General features: G+C 38.5%; 1 protein-coding gene across 1 annotated transcript in view; it reads left to right on the forward strand.

Annotated features, from left to right (window-relative positions):
• TRPA1 (transient receptor potential cation channel subfamily A member 1) overlaps positions 1–18,797 on the forward strand; it is a 47,336-nt gene extending 28,539 nt beyond the window's left edge. Inside the window, exons 16-27 of the mRNA XM_076332190.1 lie at positions 435–494; positions 1,893–1,991; positions 2,831–2,901; positions 3,375–3,522; positions 6,306–6,395; positions 6,606–6,775; positions 8,796–8,925; positions 9,074–9,256; positions 10,232–10,300; positions 15,819–15,929; positions 16,451–16,548; positions 18,425–18,797. Coding sequence (XP_076188305.1) covers positions 435–494; positions 1,893–1,991; positions 2,831–2,901; positions 3,375–3,522; positions 6,306–6,395; positions 6,606–6,775; positions 8,796–8,925; positions 9,074–9,256; positions 10,232–10,300; positions 15,819–15,929; positions 16,451–16,548; positions 18,425–18,656 — 1,461 coding nt within the window. The 3' untranslated portion in view covers positions 18,657–18,797. The remainder of the gene's footprint in view (positions 1–434; positions 495–1,892; positions 1,992–2,830; positions 2,902–3,374; positions 3,523–6,305; positions 6,396–6,605; positions 6,776–8,795; positions 8,926–9,073; positions 9,257–10,231; positions 10,301–15,818; positions 15,930–16,450; positions 16,549–18,424) is intronic.
• The last annotated feature ends 1,592 nt before the right edge of the window (positions 18,798–20,389 follow it).

The raw sequence follows: 20,389 nt of genomic DNA on the forward strand, positions 1-20,389 counted from the left end.
TGAGGTCAATGGAGTTATAAGAGTATAAAAGTAGTATAAAAAGGAGTATAAAAGTGATGAAAGTCAGAAGAGAATTGGGTTCAAAACCATTTGAGATATTTTCACCTTCTGAGTTAACTTAAATGACACTACAGAAATGTTTTTTTGTTACAATAGCAAGTGACTTGGTATGTATATATTCATAAACACTTCACATTTTATACTTGTAAACTAGCATGTAGCCTCGTAAACTGCGTAGTTTCATGTTTAACTCCTACATGTAAACTCTGGAGTTTTATGTCTTCAAAACATACACCATAAAATCTGACTGAATCATCACTTCCATTAGATGACTGCTGTATTTGAAGGTCATTTTCTTCAGTTACAAACATTATATTCTTTCTGATGAATGTTATCTATATCACCTTAATTCACTTTTCTGTTCATCTGCAAAGCTGGTTTTGGACAACTGCATAATTGAGTCTTCAGAGGAAAAGACAAGTCGAGACTTCTATGTAAGTGGATGAAAAAATTTATGAAGACTACATTTTACAGTCTTAGGATGGAATATGTTACAACGTGGCTGGCTATATGTTAGCAGCAGTACATTATTTGGATAATAATTAAGTTAGAAAATCATCAGCTTGGCTTTTAGCTACTAATACTGGACCAAATTTTAATACCTCTTAAATATTTTCTATAGTTGCTATTATAGTTATGTAGTTGGTAAATTGAAATCAGCCAGTATTTTAACTTGATTTATGAATAATTCAGTAGTTACTCAACCATAACTGTATTTGAATCTGCACTTTCAATATATATTTGGCAAAAAACTCCTCAGCATTAGGATGACTTTTAAAAATCACTTCATCAGATACTACCAATCTTCAACTATCAGTCTCTTTTTTTTTTCTCAGCGAAGCCACTCATTTAATTCTCTTTATTGCCTCTGTGACACTGAAATGAACACATTTTTGACTTGAAAGTTTGGGAAGTACACAAGACATATACTTTAATGTATATGTCAAGTTCATATGGATAAGATACACTTGTAGATGAATATCAGATCTTAACAGAAAACACAGGTGACTGATCTTATTTTATCCTTTGGTCTGTAAACAGCTTTGAAGTTCAGTTTCTGTAATCTTCATGCTTATGCATTTTAACAAGTATAACATTAAACCTGAGCAATCTATAGACTTTATCTTTGCTGTGTTAATTCTTGCAATCAAGCTGGGTATCTGAGGTTATGGATATTTCAAAAGAACAGTGATAGAAGACATAGTATCTATTTATGCGTATCAAAAGCATGCCTATCATAAGTAGTACAGTTGTCATCAATAATTCAGAGTCCAACGTGTTTCTTTTTTGTAAACTCTTGTCCAAAGTCTTAAGCAGTAGGTTGCTTTCACAATGCTAAGGAGGCATGAATGTTTTACAGTTATGTTACCTTTGAAACCATATTGAAAACCACCTTATCAATTATTACATTGGATTGTGTCTACATCATTAACAGAAAACTTGCAAATTTTCTGCTATTGTACGTTTCCTTTATATTGTGTTATCAAAGCCATATAACTTTTAAATACAAGCTTTTCTTCAAAGTCAACATTAAAATAAATTACAGTTATGAGAATGACCTTTTTAAACTGTAATATTTTAAGAAGAAATGTGTGCTTTTTATTTTACAATTCAAAATGACTGTTTGTTTAATCATCTTACAGTCACAGATGTGTATCTTGATGGCATGTGTTCACTGGCAAGCTATCAGTATACATCAGTGTTCTAATTACTTTGACACAATATGCCTTTTTTTTCTCTAACAGATAACCTTTTTTAAATTAAGCACATTATCTCAGTCTTAGATTATCAGTTTCATCACATTTAAATGCTGCTGTATGTTTATTATTCAGATTGAATATAACTTCAGATATCTTCAGTGTCCCCTGACACTTAACAAGAAACTGAAGGATGGTGAAGACATTTTCTATGAACCACTTACCACTTTAAATGTGAGTTCTATGTTTTACACTGACATTGTTCCATGCTGTCTTGCTTTAGATAACATCAAGAGGTTTGACTTTTTCATCATATTTCTTCTACGAAGCCCATAACTCTGTATATTTAAAGTATATTGGAATGAAGTATGGGTCAAAGTTCTTACAGTCTAAGTAAGAAATAACATTTCTTTTAGGTTTAGGTAAAAATTCTTAGTTTATTTAAACAACTATGAATGTTTCAAGAGAACATGCTATATGTGCAGGTAATACATCAAAGAAAACTATACATGTAGTGACCATGCTCTGGAATGTAAGGCATTGAAAAAACTGACAAAAGTTATTTTTTCATATGTTAATTGCAAAATACTTTCTGTGCCTAAAACAAATTTTGCTGTTCTTTCACATTGCCAGTCTGTTCTCTCATACTTCGTCAGAAAATATTTACAGAACAAACTTTCTGGCTTAATTTGATTACTTTTTGGGCTTCCTGTTGGCAATTAGACTTGGTATACTGTCTAATAATAAATAAATAAGTATTTTCTCATTAAATGTAACTAGAAAAACTTGGTCATCTCACAGGTATAGTTGGCAATAGTCTGTACAATTTTTTAAAGCTTGAAATAGACTAACAGAGTAGCAGGAGAGCAGCTGGATGCCTCAGTAGGCAGAGAAGGCAAGATAGTAATAGCTTTGGGCCAGAGTGCATAAATAAAAGAACTTTGCAATATGTTACAGACATTTTACTTTTCATTAGGCTAATATTCAAGTAAAGAAGGTGGCCTAGCAAGTTTGTAAGCACTTTACTTAGCTAGATGAGATCAATTTGATCATTCTGCTTTCTTGTTTTGTAGGCCATGGTACGCCACAATCGCATGGAGCTACTCAGTCATCCCGTGTGTAAAGAATATTTGCTTATGAAATGGTAGGTGTATTTTAATGTACATAAAATATAATATTGCATGTCAGGATGAAGGCTATTGTGCCTGAGAGTTGTTTACTAAGATGTACATATTTATAGTGTTGACTGAAGCAAATGTCTTTTCCATATAACCTCTCATAAGCATATTTAGAATATGCTGATGATTATCATATAAAGTGTAGCTTAGCATTTAGTAAAAATTCTTTGATATTTACAGCAAAGACAAACACTATCTTTGTTTCTGCTTTATTGCAAAAATATATAATAGGATTGCTGAGTTAAAAAGAAAAGGAACAGTATTTCAGAATGGCCAATACACTTTTGTCCACATAAAGCTCGATGAACACATTCATCACAAAAGGACGTTTTAAGAAATGTTTATTTCCTCATCTTGAAAACATTGTTGGCTGTTACATTTGAATGCACGCTCTTCTAAATTTGTGAAGTGTTGTAACTTTAACATTGTTACTTTCAAGGATGGCCTATGGGTTTCGAGCACATCTGATGAATTTAGGCATATATTCTCTCGGTCTCATCCCACTGACTCTTCTGGTCACTCACATACAGCCAGGAAGACCTTTGAATGGAACAGAGACCTATGAAGCAAGACCATTAGAATATGAGGTACTGAGTTTTCTTACTAGTTACAATATGTTTAGGATTTTTATAGCAAAAAGGTATGATTATTTAAATAATTTCTAGAATTATTTATGATTTAGCAACTCTAAGGAACAGAATTGAAGTGTGTATTTTTAAACATTAAGTCGCAACTTCTGTAGATAATTTTCAATTCTCATTTCTTATTTTTCATCTTTTCTGAAAATCTTACATCTGGTACACAGTTACTTCAATTTCTCCCCTGAAGTAAATATTTCTTTAATGTTGAAGAAAAAAGATCAATGTGTATTTAATTATGAAAAGACAGAAAACAGTGGATTCTTTAGCTTTCTATGTCCTTTTAATTTTCAACCAAAATAACTGGATATCGCACTTTTAAAATTTGACATAGAAAGATTAGTCAATAATAAAGTGCTTTTGGGTATTCAAATACATCTTTCTTTGCCCATATGTATTACTTTCCCTTGCAGGCCCAGTGTTTCTTCATAAATTATGAGACTAAGACAGAACATTTTTTGCCAGTCTGTATATAGGTACCTCATGTACAACCTAACAGTGAAAAACATAACAGCAGAATTCAGTCATATATGGATGGAAAACTGTGAAAGGTTTTTAAGTGTATTGGATGTTTCCTACAATCCCTGTTAATAAACTTAAAAGAAAAAAATAGAAAAAATTGTGTTGTGCTAAAATGTGAATGATATACCCCCATTTTGGAATTATGTTATCTCAAAATGAAAAACTTGATTAGGTAGCAAAGTACATATGCATCATGACTTTTGAATATTTGTCTCTCAGTCACAGCTGTGATAGCTGTGGGGCTACTCTAGTAATTTATGAATATTGATCTTGTTCATGATATGCATTGGATGGAAATGATGCTTTAGTTGGGGCGATAAGGAAAGCAAGCAAGGATGAACCCTGTCTCAGGATAAGCCTGTCCTCCATAGATACTTTGGGGTTGTTAAGAGACAAAGCTCAAACTTTTTTTCAGAAGCTGGAACTGGAATAATTAGGACACCATAGTGAACTGAAGAAGTTAGACTTGCCAGGTCCACCGCCACAGGAGAATGAGGCTTTAGAAAAGAAAGACATTGGTGCGACTGGTTGATGTCCTTTTTGTAAGTGTTTCCTTCCTGCAGTTAAAACTAAGCAGTATGCTGTCTTTTAAAGAAGGCTGTGTTGTCCCTAAGCTGAACATTGTACTAGACTTCCAGAGAAGTAACTGCAAGTTCTGCTGTTTATTGAACCTGTGAGTACAACTCATGCATAGTGTTACATTCCTGTGTCCATGTGAAGGGCAGGAGCGTCACAGAGCTCTGTCTGCACGACATGAAGTCATATATTCTGAGAAGAGACACCTGTGTCATTTGCCCTGAAACGGTAACATACTGGTGTTAATGGAGACAAGTTTTTGTTGTGTGGTGAACTTTTCAAATGATCCATTTCAAATAAGTGATTTTATCACTAAAACCAAGGATTTTGGCAAGGAAAAAAAAGTCAAGAAAATATTTTACAGTTCTTTTGGGAGAGAAAAGACATAAAACTGAAATAGGAACTCAAAAAGGATATGCTAGTAGAAATATGAAATAAAATAAAGTCAAGGGATATAAAAGGTTCATGAGGATATCCTGATACATGAAAAAGTCTGGAGAATCACATGCCCAGCCCAGTACCTGTGGGATCCTCAAAGATTCAGAAGCCAGAACTAGCAGAACTGGAAGAATTCATGCTCCACTAAATAATCTTCCTGGTGGAAGACAGGAGAATGACAGGAGCTGCATACGGCAGACAGAGGAATGACTCAGACTGACCCAAGTCCTTGAATCATCAGAGACTGGGTGGAAGAAGCATAGTTGGAAGAGGGAGTCCTGTCCTTCAATGACAAATGATGCCAGCTGGTGGAGAAAACAGTGCACTCAACAGGAGCCATGAAGGTGCTGCCTGAGAGACTAGAGCAACAGCAGTACATATGAAATATCATGCACTGGAGAAGAAAGTGTCCTAATGACCCAGTAATGGGAATGGAGTGGGGAATGCCAGCTCTGTAGGGTTGCAGAACACAGTGTTACAGAGCACGGTGTTAGGGAACGTGGTGCTATACTGTTAACCCAGGTTAAAGAAGGACATCACAATGGGGCAGATGCTGATGTGTATTGCAGCACCACCGAAAAGTGAGTGCCCTGAATTTGTGGTCTGCCTGTGAGTTAATGAATCCCTCAGGTGGGGAATTAGCTCTACAAGTTGAAAGATGAAATTCACTGTTGTTATCTATGCCAATAGAAGGCTTTTCGCAACAAAGTTGGCTTTGCCTATACTGGTTGTAAAGGGAGACATCAAAGGGAGCAGCCACATAAGGATGCCAGGACTTCCAATTTGTCCAAAGACTTCTGTTGCCATTCTGGATACTGCAATGTGATAGTGAAGTTATGGACGACAGAATTGGTCTCTGTGTTTATCAGTGGCAAAACAGACTGATAATGTGGCATAAATACTGCAATTTCAGTTCCCATACTCAAATAGTAGTAATAAGGAAGTTGCACAGTAACTATTTATCATGGGAATGCTCAAACTTTCATACTTGGTTTCAGTTACTTAAACACAATATACGTGACATGGATTTCACAATAAATATTAGTAAAACAGAATTTAGATAGTAATAAGTTTATTTGAAGCAAGCTAACAAAGTTTCTTAACTTGGCAATATAATGTATATGTAGTAGGTAGAGCTGAAATAAACATTCATTTAATAATTTCTAATTTGTTTTGTGCTCTGATTTTTGTTTCAGAACTCATACTTCACAAGGGTGTGTATGTGTTTAGTTTTAATTATGAGTTTACTGGGAATCTGCAAAGAAATATTTCAGCTCATTCAGCAGGTAAATACATAGAGAAATAACATTAATCAGACAGTGTGCTTGCATAGCAGTTTGTGTGATATTGAAATAAATCTGATTTTTCCCTAATTAAAAGGGAAATAACAATTTATATAAGATTAAAAGTGAGAAGAGGATTTCAATAGTGTATTGAATTCAGTCCTTTAATGATGCATGACTTGTAAATATGTATCTGTCTCTCTTAAATCCTAGAAATTGAAATACTTGTTGGATTACTCCAATCTACTGGACTGGACTATTTATACTACAAGCATAATTTTTGTGTCTTCTTTATTTATTAATACACCAGCTCATTTGCAGTGGGAATGTGGAGCAATTGCTGTATACTTGTCTTGGATGAACTTCTTGCTTTACCTTCAACGGTAAAAGTTACTTACATGCTTTACAATAAAATACTTTTTTAATATGTTCAGATATTTTATATATCCTAAACCGTGACTGATCAAGTGTGATAGCCCTATTTTTTTTTTTTCCAAGCTATATAAGTTTCCAGATTAGGACCATAGGAACTTTTTAACCTTATGAGCAGTAAAGTAGTTTTCAGTGTTTTTCATGTAGAGAATCACAGCATGTGTTATGGCAACTAAAGAAATAACAAGATTTATTTTAATGTTAAGTAAGCAAAGCCACTGCCTATGTCTTTTTAAAAACATGTTTCATTATACTGTATAGACTTTCACTTAAAAAAAAAAAGGATATGAATTACAAGAGGCAAAAGGAAGTCTGTTTTTGTAAGTAATACCTGGGAGAAGGTAAATTCTTTTATCATTTTACAGATTAAATGGCACACCCCACTTTTCTACACCAAGAAAAAGAATTATAATGGATGAAATTATTTCTTTAGTTGACATTAGGTCTATTTATTGCCATTAATGATCTTAATGCTGTCACTGGTACAACAGTGTCCAAGAGTTATGGACCACAGGAGAGCTGGGTGGAGGGAAAAATAGTGTGGGTGTAGTGCTTAAGACTAATAAATTAAACATGTTTGTGACTGAGCAGGACTGCCTTGCACAAAGATGAGGTGTGGCTGATCAGCAAAAAAGTGGTGATTTGGAGCTGTTCAGAAAATAAGGATGACAGTATGTGATAACACTGCATATATGCTCTTCAGATTCTTACTGTATATATGCACTAATCACCCCCATGAGGTCTGGCAGACAAACACGGCATTTGCTGATTAATTTCAGGATCATTTTACTGTAGTTGGGATGTTTAAGGACCAGGTTTGTAAACAGAGTTAATGTCATAAAGAGAGAGTACCTTTATAGTACTGCCTCTGCTGGCAAACCTTGTCCTACATGTGTCTGACCTTAGATGACTAATGAATGGGTGTGTCCCCTCTGCTGTGTGCTGTGGGCAAAATGGGGGTTGAACCTAAACAGTAAAAAGTAAATTCATGATTGCCCAACCTTCCTTCTTCTGCTAGATGAAATGCTTCCCTGACCTGAATATTTTTCATTTGTATAGCAGTAGAACTCTACACGTCATTTTTCTAACTCATTCAGGCCATCTTTTCTCAAAGCAACCTGTAGCTCCATTGACTTCAATGGAGTTTTGCCTAATAAATGCCTAATAAACAGAAGATCATGTTTGCTTTACTTCCAGCTTGATCTTTTCAGCCTTCCACATAATATTTCCGGGGGAAAGTCCTGTGGAGGGATTTTCTCAGTTGCTACTGAGAAATTAATTCATCTGGTCCCTGAATCTGGCAGAGGACGTAAATTCCCAAGTTCAGGTTTGGGTGAAAAGGTCGCTTAATCTGCTTTATGACAACTCATGTTCTGAGATCTAGTTTCGTTTAAGCCAAGAATGGGAGAGGCTTGCCAGATGACGGACTGTTGTTGGAAACACAGGTGTCTTAAAATTGTGCTACTCCCCTTCTCTTCCTGCACAATGTTTCTTTTTGTTTGCTTGTTTTCCATACTTTGTAGTGTCATAAAAAGCAAAATCTTTTTAAATCAGGCATGTGGCTGCTAGATGGATCATGGTGCCAGTAGTCCTTTGTTCTGGTTGCTAATTTGCTTCGAAAAGCAGCAAAAAATGAGAAAATTTCCTAATGTTATTATTCCAAGTGCAACAGTTGTACAATGTTGTACTGTCTGTGGCTATGGAGAGAGTAAAAGTTGTCCATGAAAAATAGTATCTTGAAGAAGTACTGCTCTAGTGTATTAAAATACAAGATTACATAGTTTAGGCTTGCTGTAAATAAGACCACTTGCATTCTTTTTGATGTGAAAGTACGACATGTTTGTACCATCTCAGAATGTCTCTTTTCAGACATGAAAATCAGGATTACTTATTGCCTTACATTAATAACTGTAAGGGACTCTAACTTCAGTATTTAATTTTGCATATCTTTTCTGTTTACTTATTGCCTAGATTTGAAAACTATGGCATCTATGTTGTGATGTTCTGGGAAATTTTGAGGACTTTGATTCGGATTGCTGTCGTTTTCTTTTTCCTGATATTGGCCTTTGGACTGAGTTTCTTTGTCCTTTTGGGTTCACAGGTTAGTTGAATGGCATAGTTAATTTTTATCATTATAAATATTATTTTTGACTAAAGAATCTCAAGAGGTTGTTTACAAATTTCATCAGTTCGCGTTTTTACTTGATTTGGGCTTTTTTTCTTGATTTTGGTGTTTCTTCTTTTTGCAGCAAACGTATAGCACACCTCTGCTTTCTGTAATGAAGACATTTGCAATGATGTTGGGAGACATTAATTACCATGATGCATTCCTTGATCCACTACTAAGCAGTGAATTGCCATATCCATTCCTGAGTTACACAGTTCTCATTATATTTACCTTGCTTATTCCAATCCTTCTTATGAACTTGCTAGTAAGTAAACTACTTATTAATATACAAAAGTGGTTAAGCACAGGTTTACACCCAGTTTTGGCATATAGAATTACTTTACTGCTGATTTGTGACATTCATTCATTATTTAACAAATTTATATTTTCAGTAACGTATTAAAAAGATGCCTTTCCCTGGACTCGTTTTCCCTCCAGTTTACTGTTCTGAGTATTTTCCCACAGTTAACTCTTGCAGGGCTATCTTGTATATCTTTAGGTAGTAACTGTGATGGAATTTGCATTGGAGCTGCAATGTATTATTATGAGGTCTTGATAAAGAAAACTGGGGAACAATGATTTTAAGAAGTACTTTGATAAATGTGTGCCTCCTAGACTAGACATAGTCTTAATGGTTCAACCCCGTGCTAACAATATTTTTTTTAAAAAAGCCAAAACCCAGATCTTCATTGCACACAAAACAGCAGTCAACAGTAGTGTTAAAACTAACTAATGAGCCTGACCTGAACAAAAAGAGTCAGAAAACCTGGTAATGGTAAGAAAGGGGAAAATATGTAATACAGCTTCAGCCATGTTCCATTGAACATCAAATTTTTTTCTAGGAAATCAGGTTTTTATATGAGCTGAGTAATAAAAATCAAACAATTCTGGTTTTTTAAGTTATTTATTGCTGCCATGATCCTATTCAATCAAGAGGTCGACAAGTTTTCTAACAACAGCGGTAATGAAGAATCAAAAAGAAGGGATGTTATTCTTGACAAATCTTTGAAGTAGCTCTTTAGTGCCTTACTGGTAGACAGATAGTTGGCATTAAAAAAGCTTACGACGTTTCTTGATACGGGTTTTCCAAAGATACACAAAAGGGCTATGTTTCCAAATTCAAGTGAAACAAAATAAATCTAACTTTAGAGTAATTTTGGATTTAAATGTGAGTAAGAAATACAATTGAAATCACAGACTATGAAAAAATAGATAATGAAATCTTTTGTGGTATTTTTAGATTGGTTTGGCTGTTGGAGACATAGCTGAAGTACAAAAATATGCTGCACTCAAAAGGATTGCAATGCAGGTAAGTAGCATACCATAGAAGCACCAACTATAGGAAGTAGATATTATTGTTAGAACACCATTGAGATAATTAGCTGCTTGGTGAACATGGGCATCCTATCCTGAATCTCATTTTCAGTCATGTGAGTCATTGTCAAGGAAATGGATAAGCAAATGCATTTTTAAGGAACTTTTGAACAGTCAGTTCAATGAATTTGAGTTGTTCCAACAACAGAATCTCAAAATGAGTAAATGCAATGTTTGAAATTGGAGAGTTGCCTTTTAAGGAGAGAATTGATGCAGTGGAAAGAAGGTTAAGGTACACAGAAATCAAAAGGGCACCACATTCATTGCAGTATACTGAAGACTCATGCTAGTCTGTGTACTGAGGATACCAGGTATAACTAAGGAACTTAACGTCACATTCCTAAATGGTTTTAGTTACCTTAAGGTGTATAAAGACATCTAACAGAATTTCTGTTGAAATCAGAAGAGTTTAGTAAACTATATGCTTTTGAAAACTATGTGCATCTTAGATATTTTCAAAGTAGCTTTTGCAAATGTAGGCCTTACGGCTTACATACTGGGGCTAGGGCAATAGCATGACTTCATAAAATTTTCATTTTAAGAAATGATAAATTTGGCATATAGTTTTCAAAAGCTTTTTTTCCTTGTGAACTGTGTATCAAGCTTGACTTTCACAAGGGGAAATATACACAGTATACACCTGTCAAATAAAGAGTAAAGATTACTTCTCACTAACATGTTCTTAGAAACTGTCTGTCCACATGCTTTCTTGAAGTTCTGCTCAAAGTCTGTATTGTGAGAGCAACTGACCATTCATAAAATTGATGCAGGGAGTGGCTTTGCCTATGTTTCCTGCTGGCTCTGCTTTTTCTAAAAAGTGTCAGAGCCTACCTAGTGGCTGAGCATAAAGAAGAGAGGAGTGCGCAGACAGAATACCCAAGAAGAAGAACAGCTCAGAAATAACTTCTGGTAGTCACGTAACTTTAAGTTGTATGCTGTACTTGCTTCATTCAAGCATATTTGAAGAATTCTCTTTTAGAGTAACATTTCCTCCCAAGAGATACTTCTTTTGCTAGAGATACAAATTACTAAAGCAGAGGTATAAGGGCAGTTCTTGTAGCAGTTAATGCTTTTCACCTGTTTAGGTATTTCTTTGCGAACAGAATGCTCAGGAAGGATGGTGTCTTGCAACTTCAGACAGTACTACAAAATCTTTATTAAGCACGTAACCTTCTGTATGTTTGACAGGATTATGGATGTCTGCAGTAGGCTTCTACTGTACATCCTGTTCTTAGATACATATGCTCAGTATTTCTGTAGCAATTTAAGAATGACTGGAAAGGTAGCATCACCTGAAAAGGCACTCATATCATAGAATCATAGAATAGTTTGGGTTGGAAGGGACCTCTAAAGGTCATCTAGTCCAACCCCCCTTCCGTGGGCAGGGACATCTTCAACTAGATCAGGTTGCTCAGAGCCCCGTCCAACCTGACCTTGAATGTTTCCAGGCATGGGGTATCCACCACCTCTCTGGGTAACCTGGGCCAGTGTTTCACCACCTTCAGCATAAAAAATTTCTTCCTTATATCTAGTCTAAATCTACCCCCCTTCAGTTTAAAGGCATTTCCCCTTGTCCTGTCACAACAGGCCCTGCTAAAAAGTCTGCCGTCATCTTTTTTATAAGCCCCCTTGAAGTACTGATAGGCTGCAATAAGGTCTCCCTGAAGCCTTCTCTTCTCTAGGCTGAACAACCCCAACTCTCTCAGCCTTTCTTCATAGGAGAGGTGTTCCATCCCCCTGATCATTTTTGTGGCCCTCTTCTGGACCCGCTCCAACAGGTCCGTGTCTTTCTTATGCTGAGGGCTCCAGAGCTGGATGCAGCACTCCAGGTGGGGTCTCACCAGAGCAGAGTAAAGGGGCAGAATCCCCTCCCTCAACCTGCTGGCCACGCTTCTTTTGATGCAGCCCAGGATACGATTGGCCTTCTGGGCTGCGAGCACACATTGCTGGCTCATGTCCAGCTTTTCATCCACCAGTACCCCCAAGTCCTTCTCGGCAGGGCTGCTCTCAATCCCTTCATCCCCCAGCCTGTATTGATACCGGGGGTTGCCCCGACCCAGGTGCAGGACCTTGCACTTGGCCTTGTTAAACCTCATGAGGTTCACATGGGCCCACTTCTCCAGGTCATCCAGGTCCCTCTGGATGGCATCCCGTCCCTCTGGCGTGTCGACCACACCACTCAGCTTGGTGTCATCTACAAACTTGCTGAGGGTGCACTCGATCCCACTGTCTATGTCATCAATGAAGACACTAAACAGTACCGGTCCCAATACGGACCCCTGCGGGATGCCAGTCGTCACCAGTCTCCATCTGGACATTGAGCCGTTGACCACTACCCTCTGGATGCGACCATCTAACTAATTCCTCACCCTTTACCGGACAGTCCACCCATCAAAGCCATACCTCTCCAGTTTAGGGAGAAGGATGTTGTGGGGGACCGTGTCAAAGGCCTTACAGAGGTCCAGATAGACGACATCTGTAGCCCTTCCCGTGTCCACTGATGTAGTCACTCCATCATAGAAGGCCACTAGGTTAGTCAGGCAGGACTTGCCCTTGGTGAAGCCATGCTGGCTGTCTCGAATCACCTCCCTGTCCTCCATGGGCCTTAGCATAGCTTCCAGGAGGATCTGCTCCATGATCTTCCCAGGCACAGAGGTGAGGCTGACTGGCCTGTAGCTCCCCAGGTCTTCCCTTTTTCCCTTTTTAAAAATGGGGGTTATGTTTCCCCTTTTCCAGTGAGTGGGAACTTCACCGGACTGCCATGACTTCTCAAATACAATGGATAGTGGCTTAGCAACTTCATCCGCCAGTTCCTTCAGGATCCGCGGATGGATCTCATCAGGTCCCATAGACTTGTGCACCTTCAGGTGCCTTAGATGGTCTTGAACATGATGTTCTCCCACAGTGGGCGGCTCTTCATTCTCCCAGTCCCTGCCTTTGCCTTCTGCGGCTTGGGCGGTGAGGCTCGAGCACTTGCCGGTGAAGACCGAGGCAAAAAAGTCATTGAGTATCTCCACCTTCTCCGTGTCCTGGGTAACCAGGTCTCCCGTTTTGTTCCAGAGAGGGCCCACATTTTCCCTTGTCTTCCTTTTATCCCTGACATACCTATAGAAGCTTTTCTCGTTGCCTTTGATGTCCCTGGCCAGATTTAATTCTATCAGGGCTTTAGCTTTCCTAACCTAATGCCTCGGACAATTTCTCTGTATTCCTCCCAGGCTACCTGTCCTTACTTCCACCCTCTGTAGGCTTCCTTTTTGTGTTTGAGTTTGTCCAGGAGCTCCTTGTTCATCCATGCAGGCCTCCTGGCGTTTTTGCCTCACTTCCTCTTCGTTGGGATGCATCGCTCCTGAGCTTGAAGGAGGTGATCCTTGAATATTACCCAGCTGTCTTGGGCCCCTCTTCCCTCCAGGGCTTTGTCCCATGGCACTCTACCAAGGAGATCCCTGAAGAGGCCAAAGTCCGCTCTCCTAAGTCCAGGGTAGTGAGCTTGCTGTGCACCCTACCTTGGTGCCCTAGGGAACTTGAACGTCACCATTTCACGGTCACCGCAGCCCAGGCTGCCCTTGAGCTTCCCATTCCCCACCAGCCCCTCCTTGTTGGTGAGAACAAGGTCTAGCATAGCACCTCTCCTCATTGGCTCCTCTACCACTTGGAGAAGGAAGTTACCATCAACACATTCCAGGAACCTCCCAGATTGCTTATGCCCTGCTGTGTTGTCCCTCCAACAGACGTTGGGGTTCTTGAAGTCCCCCATGAGGACCAGGGCTTGTGAGCGTGAGGCTGCTCCTGTCTGTCTGTAGAGGGCCTCATCTGCTCGGTCTTCCTGGTCGGGTGGCCTGTAGCAGACCCCCACCATAATGTCACCTGTCCCTGCCTTCCCTTTAATTCTGACCCATAAGCTCTCAGTCATCTCCCCATCCATCCCCAGGCAGAGCTCCATGCACTCCAGCTGGTCATTGACATAGAGGGCGACACCCCCTCCTCGTCTGTCCTGCCTGTCCTTCCTAAAGAGCCTGTATCCCTCCATCCCAACACTCCACCCCACCACGTCTCTGTGATGCCAATAAGGTCGTAGCCCTGCAGGTGTGCGCACGTCTCTAACTCCTCTTGTTTATTCCCCATGCTACGTGCGTTTGCATAGAGGCATTTAAGTTGGGCCCCCGATGAAGCTATCTTACTGGCTGGAGTTCCTTTGTGCTGCTCTTCAGGTGCTCTCCTGCTGACCTGTGTTCCTTCTCCAGGCGCTGGGCATCTATTGCTGGCCCTGGCATCAAACTGGTAAGAGTGGGATGGATTGAGGTTTCCCTCCCCCAGCATCTCTCATTTAAAGCCCTCTTCACCAGCTTGGCAAGCCTATGATTGAAGATGCTCTTCCTCTTCTCTGACAGATGGACCCCGTCAGCCCTCAGTAGACCAGGTTTCTCAAAGCGAGTCCCATGGTCTAAGTAGCCGAACCCCTGGCTGTGGCACCAGTCCTGTAACCATTTGTTGACTCGCCAGATTCGACTGGCCCTTTCAAACCCCTTCCCTTTGACCGGCAGGACTGATGAAAAAACTACCTGCGCTCCCGAGTCCCTTACCGCCACTCCCAGGGCTCTGTAGTCCTTCTCGATAGTCCTCAGACTGCTCCGGGCTGTGTCACTGGTGCCCACGTGAAACAGCAGCAGCGGATAATGGTCAGTGGACTGTATGAGGCTTGGTAGCCTCTTGGTGACATCCCTGATGCAAGCCCCCGGTAAGCAGCACACCTCTCTAGAGAGTGCGTCCAGTCGGCAAATGGGTGCCTCCGCACCTCTCAGAAGAGTTGCCTACTACTGCCACCCGTTGCCTTTTCTTAGTGGCGCTGGTTGTTATACGGGGGTCAGATCGGGTTGCATTACTTAGCTCCAGCGCTTCTCCTGGTGTGACAGGATATACAACATACTTGTTTCTACCCAAGGGAAAACTCCTTCTCTCACAGGCATTCCACTGGCATCTTAATCTATACTGACTCTGTCATAATCTAGTAAAAGGATATGGCACAATTAAAGAGAGAAAGATCACTCTCTTTCCCATTATTATTTGGTCTTAAAACCCGTGGCTATGATAGGTATTCTGTCTTTTGAACATTTCTGCCCTGTAATTCTATACTGCAACCCACAGTGTACTAAGGAGCTATTCAAGCCATTACACAAGAGCTAACTCAGTTTTGGAACCATTTTAGTTATAAGAGTGCACATCTATGTGGAATAATTAATTCTGCTAAGATACTCAGTACTGCTACGACTTGATGGTTTTAGTGTCTGGGCTGGACTGTTCAAATATTATACCATTGTTTGCAGTGTAGATATCCTCTGAGACTTGACATCTAGATATAGTGATTTGAATATAATTACATGATGGTTATCTTCACTTGATAATGTGTCTTTATCTTAAGAGAATATATCTTATTCTAAATGCAAAACTACGTTTAGGTTAATCTTCACACCAACTTAGAGAAGAAGCTACCATTTTGGTTCTTAAGTCGGGTGGACCAGGAATCAATCACTGTATATCCCAACAGACCAAGATACTGTGGATTTATGGTAAGATGGTGAATCTTAGATAAAGAATTCTTACTAAAATGTGATATGATTGACTTACTTTTTACACAGATTGCTAGGAACATTGCATTAATAAGACTCAATCATTAACTGACATCAGTGGAATCATGATTAGACCTTGACTAACTTCAGTGAAAATGATAAATCAGTTTGAGTGCAGCCTAACTTATTCAGATACAATTAGTGTTTGAATTCTCAGTGACCTGTGACTTTACTAAGTGAGACAAGCTACGAAAGTTACTCAGACCAAAAATACAATTACTCCCTTTTGGCATTTCTTCTTTTATTGTTCACTTTTCGTTTCAGCAGTGTTGGTAGACTGAATTTTCTGATTAAACAAATTTTGCAAAACAAATGCTTAATATACAAAAAATAACTTCATAACAGAAACTCTTTTCAACTTTAATGCTGTGTGGAGACTGTTACCATTCATTTATTTGGGATTTTTAATCTATTGTCAGACTATAATACCTGATTTCAGTTTGGTTCCATGTTTTGTTTAGAGCGTGTTCCAGTATTGCTTTGGGTGTGAGGACTCTACCACAGATGCACAGAGCACTGATACAACGTTAGAACTGGAAGTTCTGAAGCAGAAATACAGGTATTTGTTGTGTTATTCTACTGCTGTAAAAATAAGTAGAACCAATATTATAAATATACTCCTATTTTAAAAAGTGTTCGAAAGCTCCATACTGTACCTAAAAAGTCAATGTATCTAGTGTCCCTAAGTAAGCTCCCTCACTATGGTGACTTAGTATTTTATATTCTGTAATGTATTTACCTTCAAAATACTTACGTGGTAGAGAAATATTTTTATCCCATGGCAGAGAAAGAGGACAGGCTTGTTTGCTCATTAAAGTAAACTGAAGTAGTGGGGAAAATGCATTTTCAGTTCAGAATTGGAGATTTGTGTATGGAGGTTTTCAAGGGTTATTTTAAATTCACAATTGATGTCATTCCAATTGGTTTGCAAATATACACAGTCTGTAACTGACTTTCCACTGGTCCGATGGTAAATCTGCTTCAGATTGTTTCCCCAAAAATGGATTGGTGTCCTGGTTCTCCTTTGAACAAATCAGCTGTTTCCCAAAGCCTTGAAAGGAATTCTCTGTTCTTACTTTTCTTACTCATCTTACCAATATATCCCTAAGAATGGTTTAGGAAGAGCCTTCTGTGAATGTACAGCTAGGAAAATCTGTTCTTTGTCACTCTGTCTCACTCTCCCCTGCTCTTTTTTCCTCTTTTTTTTCTTTCTCCTTTCTTTTTTTAATCTACTAAATTTTTGTCTCCCTGCACAGATTCTGATTAAGTATTTTTTTGCATGAAGGACTTAGCAAGAGTTGAAGGGGTGAGAATACACCCTACAGATGTAGGCAAACCATGGAATTTAACAAGTCTTTCTTCAAAGCCATACTACGTCAATATATTAGGAACCAGCATTGAACATACTCTTTTTGTTTCCCTACAGAGAGGGAAGAAAACTATAATTTTATAAAATTATTTGGAATAGAATAACTTGTGGCCATTTCACTATGGAAAGTTATATTCACTGCTCCGAAAATATTGGCTGAAAACTTCGTTTTGCTGCGTTGCCAGTATGTTTTTATTGTCAGAGTTCAAAACAGAGTTCAGTTCCTACTGAAGCTAGTGGCAACCAGTGCTGAGTGTATATGGTTTTGTTTTTTGATTTGGGGTGGGATTTTTTTTGCTTTGTATTAATGTTAGCTAATTGCTGCGCTATTTTAATTCTTTGGGGGGAAAAAAAGGCAACTACATCTACAGAAGCCCCAAACTGTTCTTCGCAGAGAACCTTTTCAGTCACAATGTGTATTTCATGCTGTAATTTTGTGAGTCTAGACATTCTGAAAAGTAGATTTTCAAAAAGCCTGTTTGGTAGTTTTACAAAGACAGTTTCTAGACACATTTCCCATTTCTTTCATTGTTTCTTAAAAGATAACAGATACTGTGTTCTGTATGCATAATGCTAACTGATGTTAACTTTATTTGTATCAATTGCACTTTGGATAGCACTTTAAAAGAGATCAGTAAGTGCCTTATCAGTATCTCTCATATGCTGTTAAAGTAGTTGTGAAATTCACTAAATATTTGTGGATGTTTAATTGCCATTGCAAATCTGTCCCTTTTTTCTTGCCAGACTACTTCAGTCAATGGGAAAAACTTTTGATAGAACTGTTCAGAATTTTTTTTTGAGAGTGAAGTTGCTCTTACCTTAAGTATCTAGTAAGTTACTTTTCTCAAGAACCAGGAACTTGTTCTTTAATCCTATTTCCTGAAACCTGCAGAAGTACCACAGCTTGAAAAATTAAGTGTACTCCAGATAATATTCTTTGTTAGCAGAAGGGTGAACCTGAGAACTGTCAGGTCTTTCACATCTAATTTTAATGACCAAGATGTCCTTTGAAACCAAATGACAAAGCCTGCTCTATGCATATTTTTTTCTTTTTTGTTTTTTTTAGGCTCAAAGATATATCAACACTGTTGGAAAAGCAACATGACCTCATTAAACTGATTATCCAAAAAATGGAGATAGTGTCAGAGGCTGAGGACGAAGACAGCAATGATTTATTTCAGCACAAGTTTAGGAAAAGGCAGTTAGAGCACAAGAATAGTAAATGGGATACAGTGTTAAAAGCTGTTAAAACAAATGTGCCTAACCCAAGCACAGAAAAGAACAATAGCTTCTTCTAGACATGGCTATGATATCACGTTGTATTATCATTTTGGTTTACTTTAGGGTCACTTCTCTTATTGTCTGTGCATAATGTTAATGTGATACATCATGTATTCAAGTATAAAAAAAGGCCAGATCCAAAAAAAGGATGCAGGTGCTGAAAACAGTGTTTAAGGAGACTGAAGATGTCTACATCCAAAACTGTGATCCTAAAAGTGGCTGGCTAATCAGGAAAGTGCCTAACTCACCAGATGCCAACCTTGCTGTCCTGACAGGTCCCAAGGCTTCTGTCTAGATCTGTTCCTGGATTTGGCCCTAATACTCTTAGGTCTGTACTTAATTACATTATTTTCTGTTACGAGTATTTTTAGAATTTCCGAATTTTTTAGAAATTCAAACTCTAACCATTTAGTATTCGGATGTTTTGAGAGAGCCGATGGGCTTTATGTAGCTTAAAGAAAAAGTAAGAAACTAACCTGACAGATTGCGTTGGAAGTTTTGCTGAGTAAGGACTGCAGGATCAGGCCTGAAAGGTAAGAAATAAAGAGACCACGAAAATGTCATGTAAGGGAAGAACTGTTTTCTTTTGTAGAGAACTATATGCAATTCTCAGAGGGATCATTTGTACTAGCATGCATATAGCAACAATAGAATGACACGGTAAATATTAGTCATTTACAACTTGCTGTCCTTATACTGCTAATGTGACTTTGGCCTTCCTGATAACCTAAAAACTGACCTTGCTACTTTCATCTGCACTTTGGTTTTATTATTTATTTACTGCATATTCAGTGCATTATGTAATATACAGTAATATGTCAAATGTGGAAATAAACATGAATTAAACTGTGTTTAAGTACCTGAGTATATTTGTTTCAAAACCAGTGCTAATAAACTAATTGTGACTACATGTGGTTGTAATGCTCTGTGGTCTGCTTTTGAATTCAGACATTTTCTTTAAGAACTTAATGTACGTTAATTCTTCATGTAAAGAACAATTATGATTCCTGTTTATTTAAAAGGTAGCCACCAGAAGGTAATTCACACTGTACAGAACTTGTCCAATCTTCAGAAAACACAGGAAGATGCGCTGTAAATTAGTGAGACTTGTGCCTTAAAATTGCCATGGATGACACGCTGCTCAGTACGGAAAATGCTTTCTCACCCAACCGCTTTATCCCAGCTTTGAGACTTTAAATCTTTGCCTGGTAAAATAGAGAAAGGAGGAAGTTATCACTGGTTTTGCCTATTCTACGACACTTACTAAGGTGAACAGTTGCTTAATATCAAATGGTGGATGGCATCTGTAGAGATTCAGGAAGCGTTTGGAGTTTGTTTCTCTTCACTAGCAAGATTCATCGATACCTTTGAATCCTGTGGCATAAATCCACGCCAGTTCTAACTGAAGACATTTGCTGTTAAAACTGAAGTTCTGTTCTGGGTTTGCCTCCCAGAATCTGCATAGGCATTTTGCATTTAAGTGTGACTGTAATAGCTTAGTTAAGTAATAGCTTAAGGCAGAAAATAAGCACTTGGCTACTCCATTCAAACAGCAAATTGGGGGCATGGACATACGCGTTGCTGTGTGAGTGTGTCCACAAATACACTCCTGGGTGCCCCAGAGGCCCCATCCTTAAGTCTGCCTCTGGATCCTGTTCTAACTGTGCTGTTGAGATCCGGTGTGTACCATCACTCTCGCATACCCAGGTGGAAAGAAATACGGTGCAGAGATGGTGGAGCATAACAGTGT

This window comes from Aptenodytes patagonicus, chromosome 2 (genome assembly GCF_965638725.1).
Source record: "Aptenodytes patagonicus chromosome 2, bAptPat1.pri.cur, whole genome shotgun sequence".
Taxonomy (NCBI): Eukaryota; Metazoa; Chordata; class Aves; order Sphenisciformes; family Spheniscidae; genus Aptenodytes; species Aptenodytes patagonicus.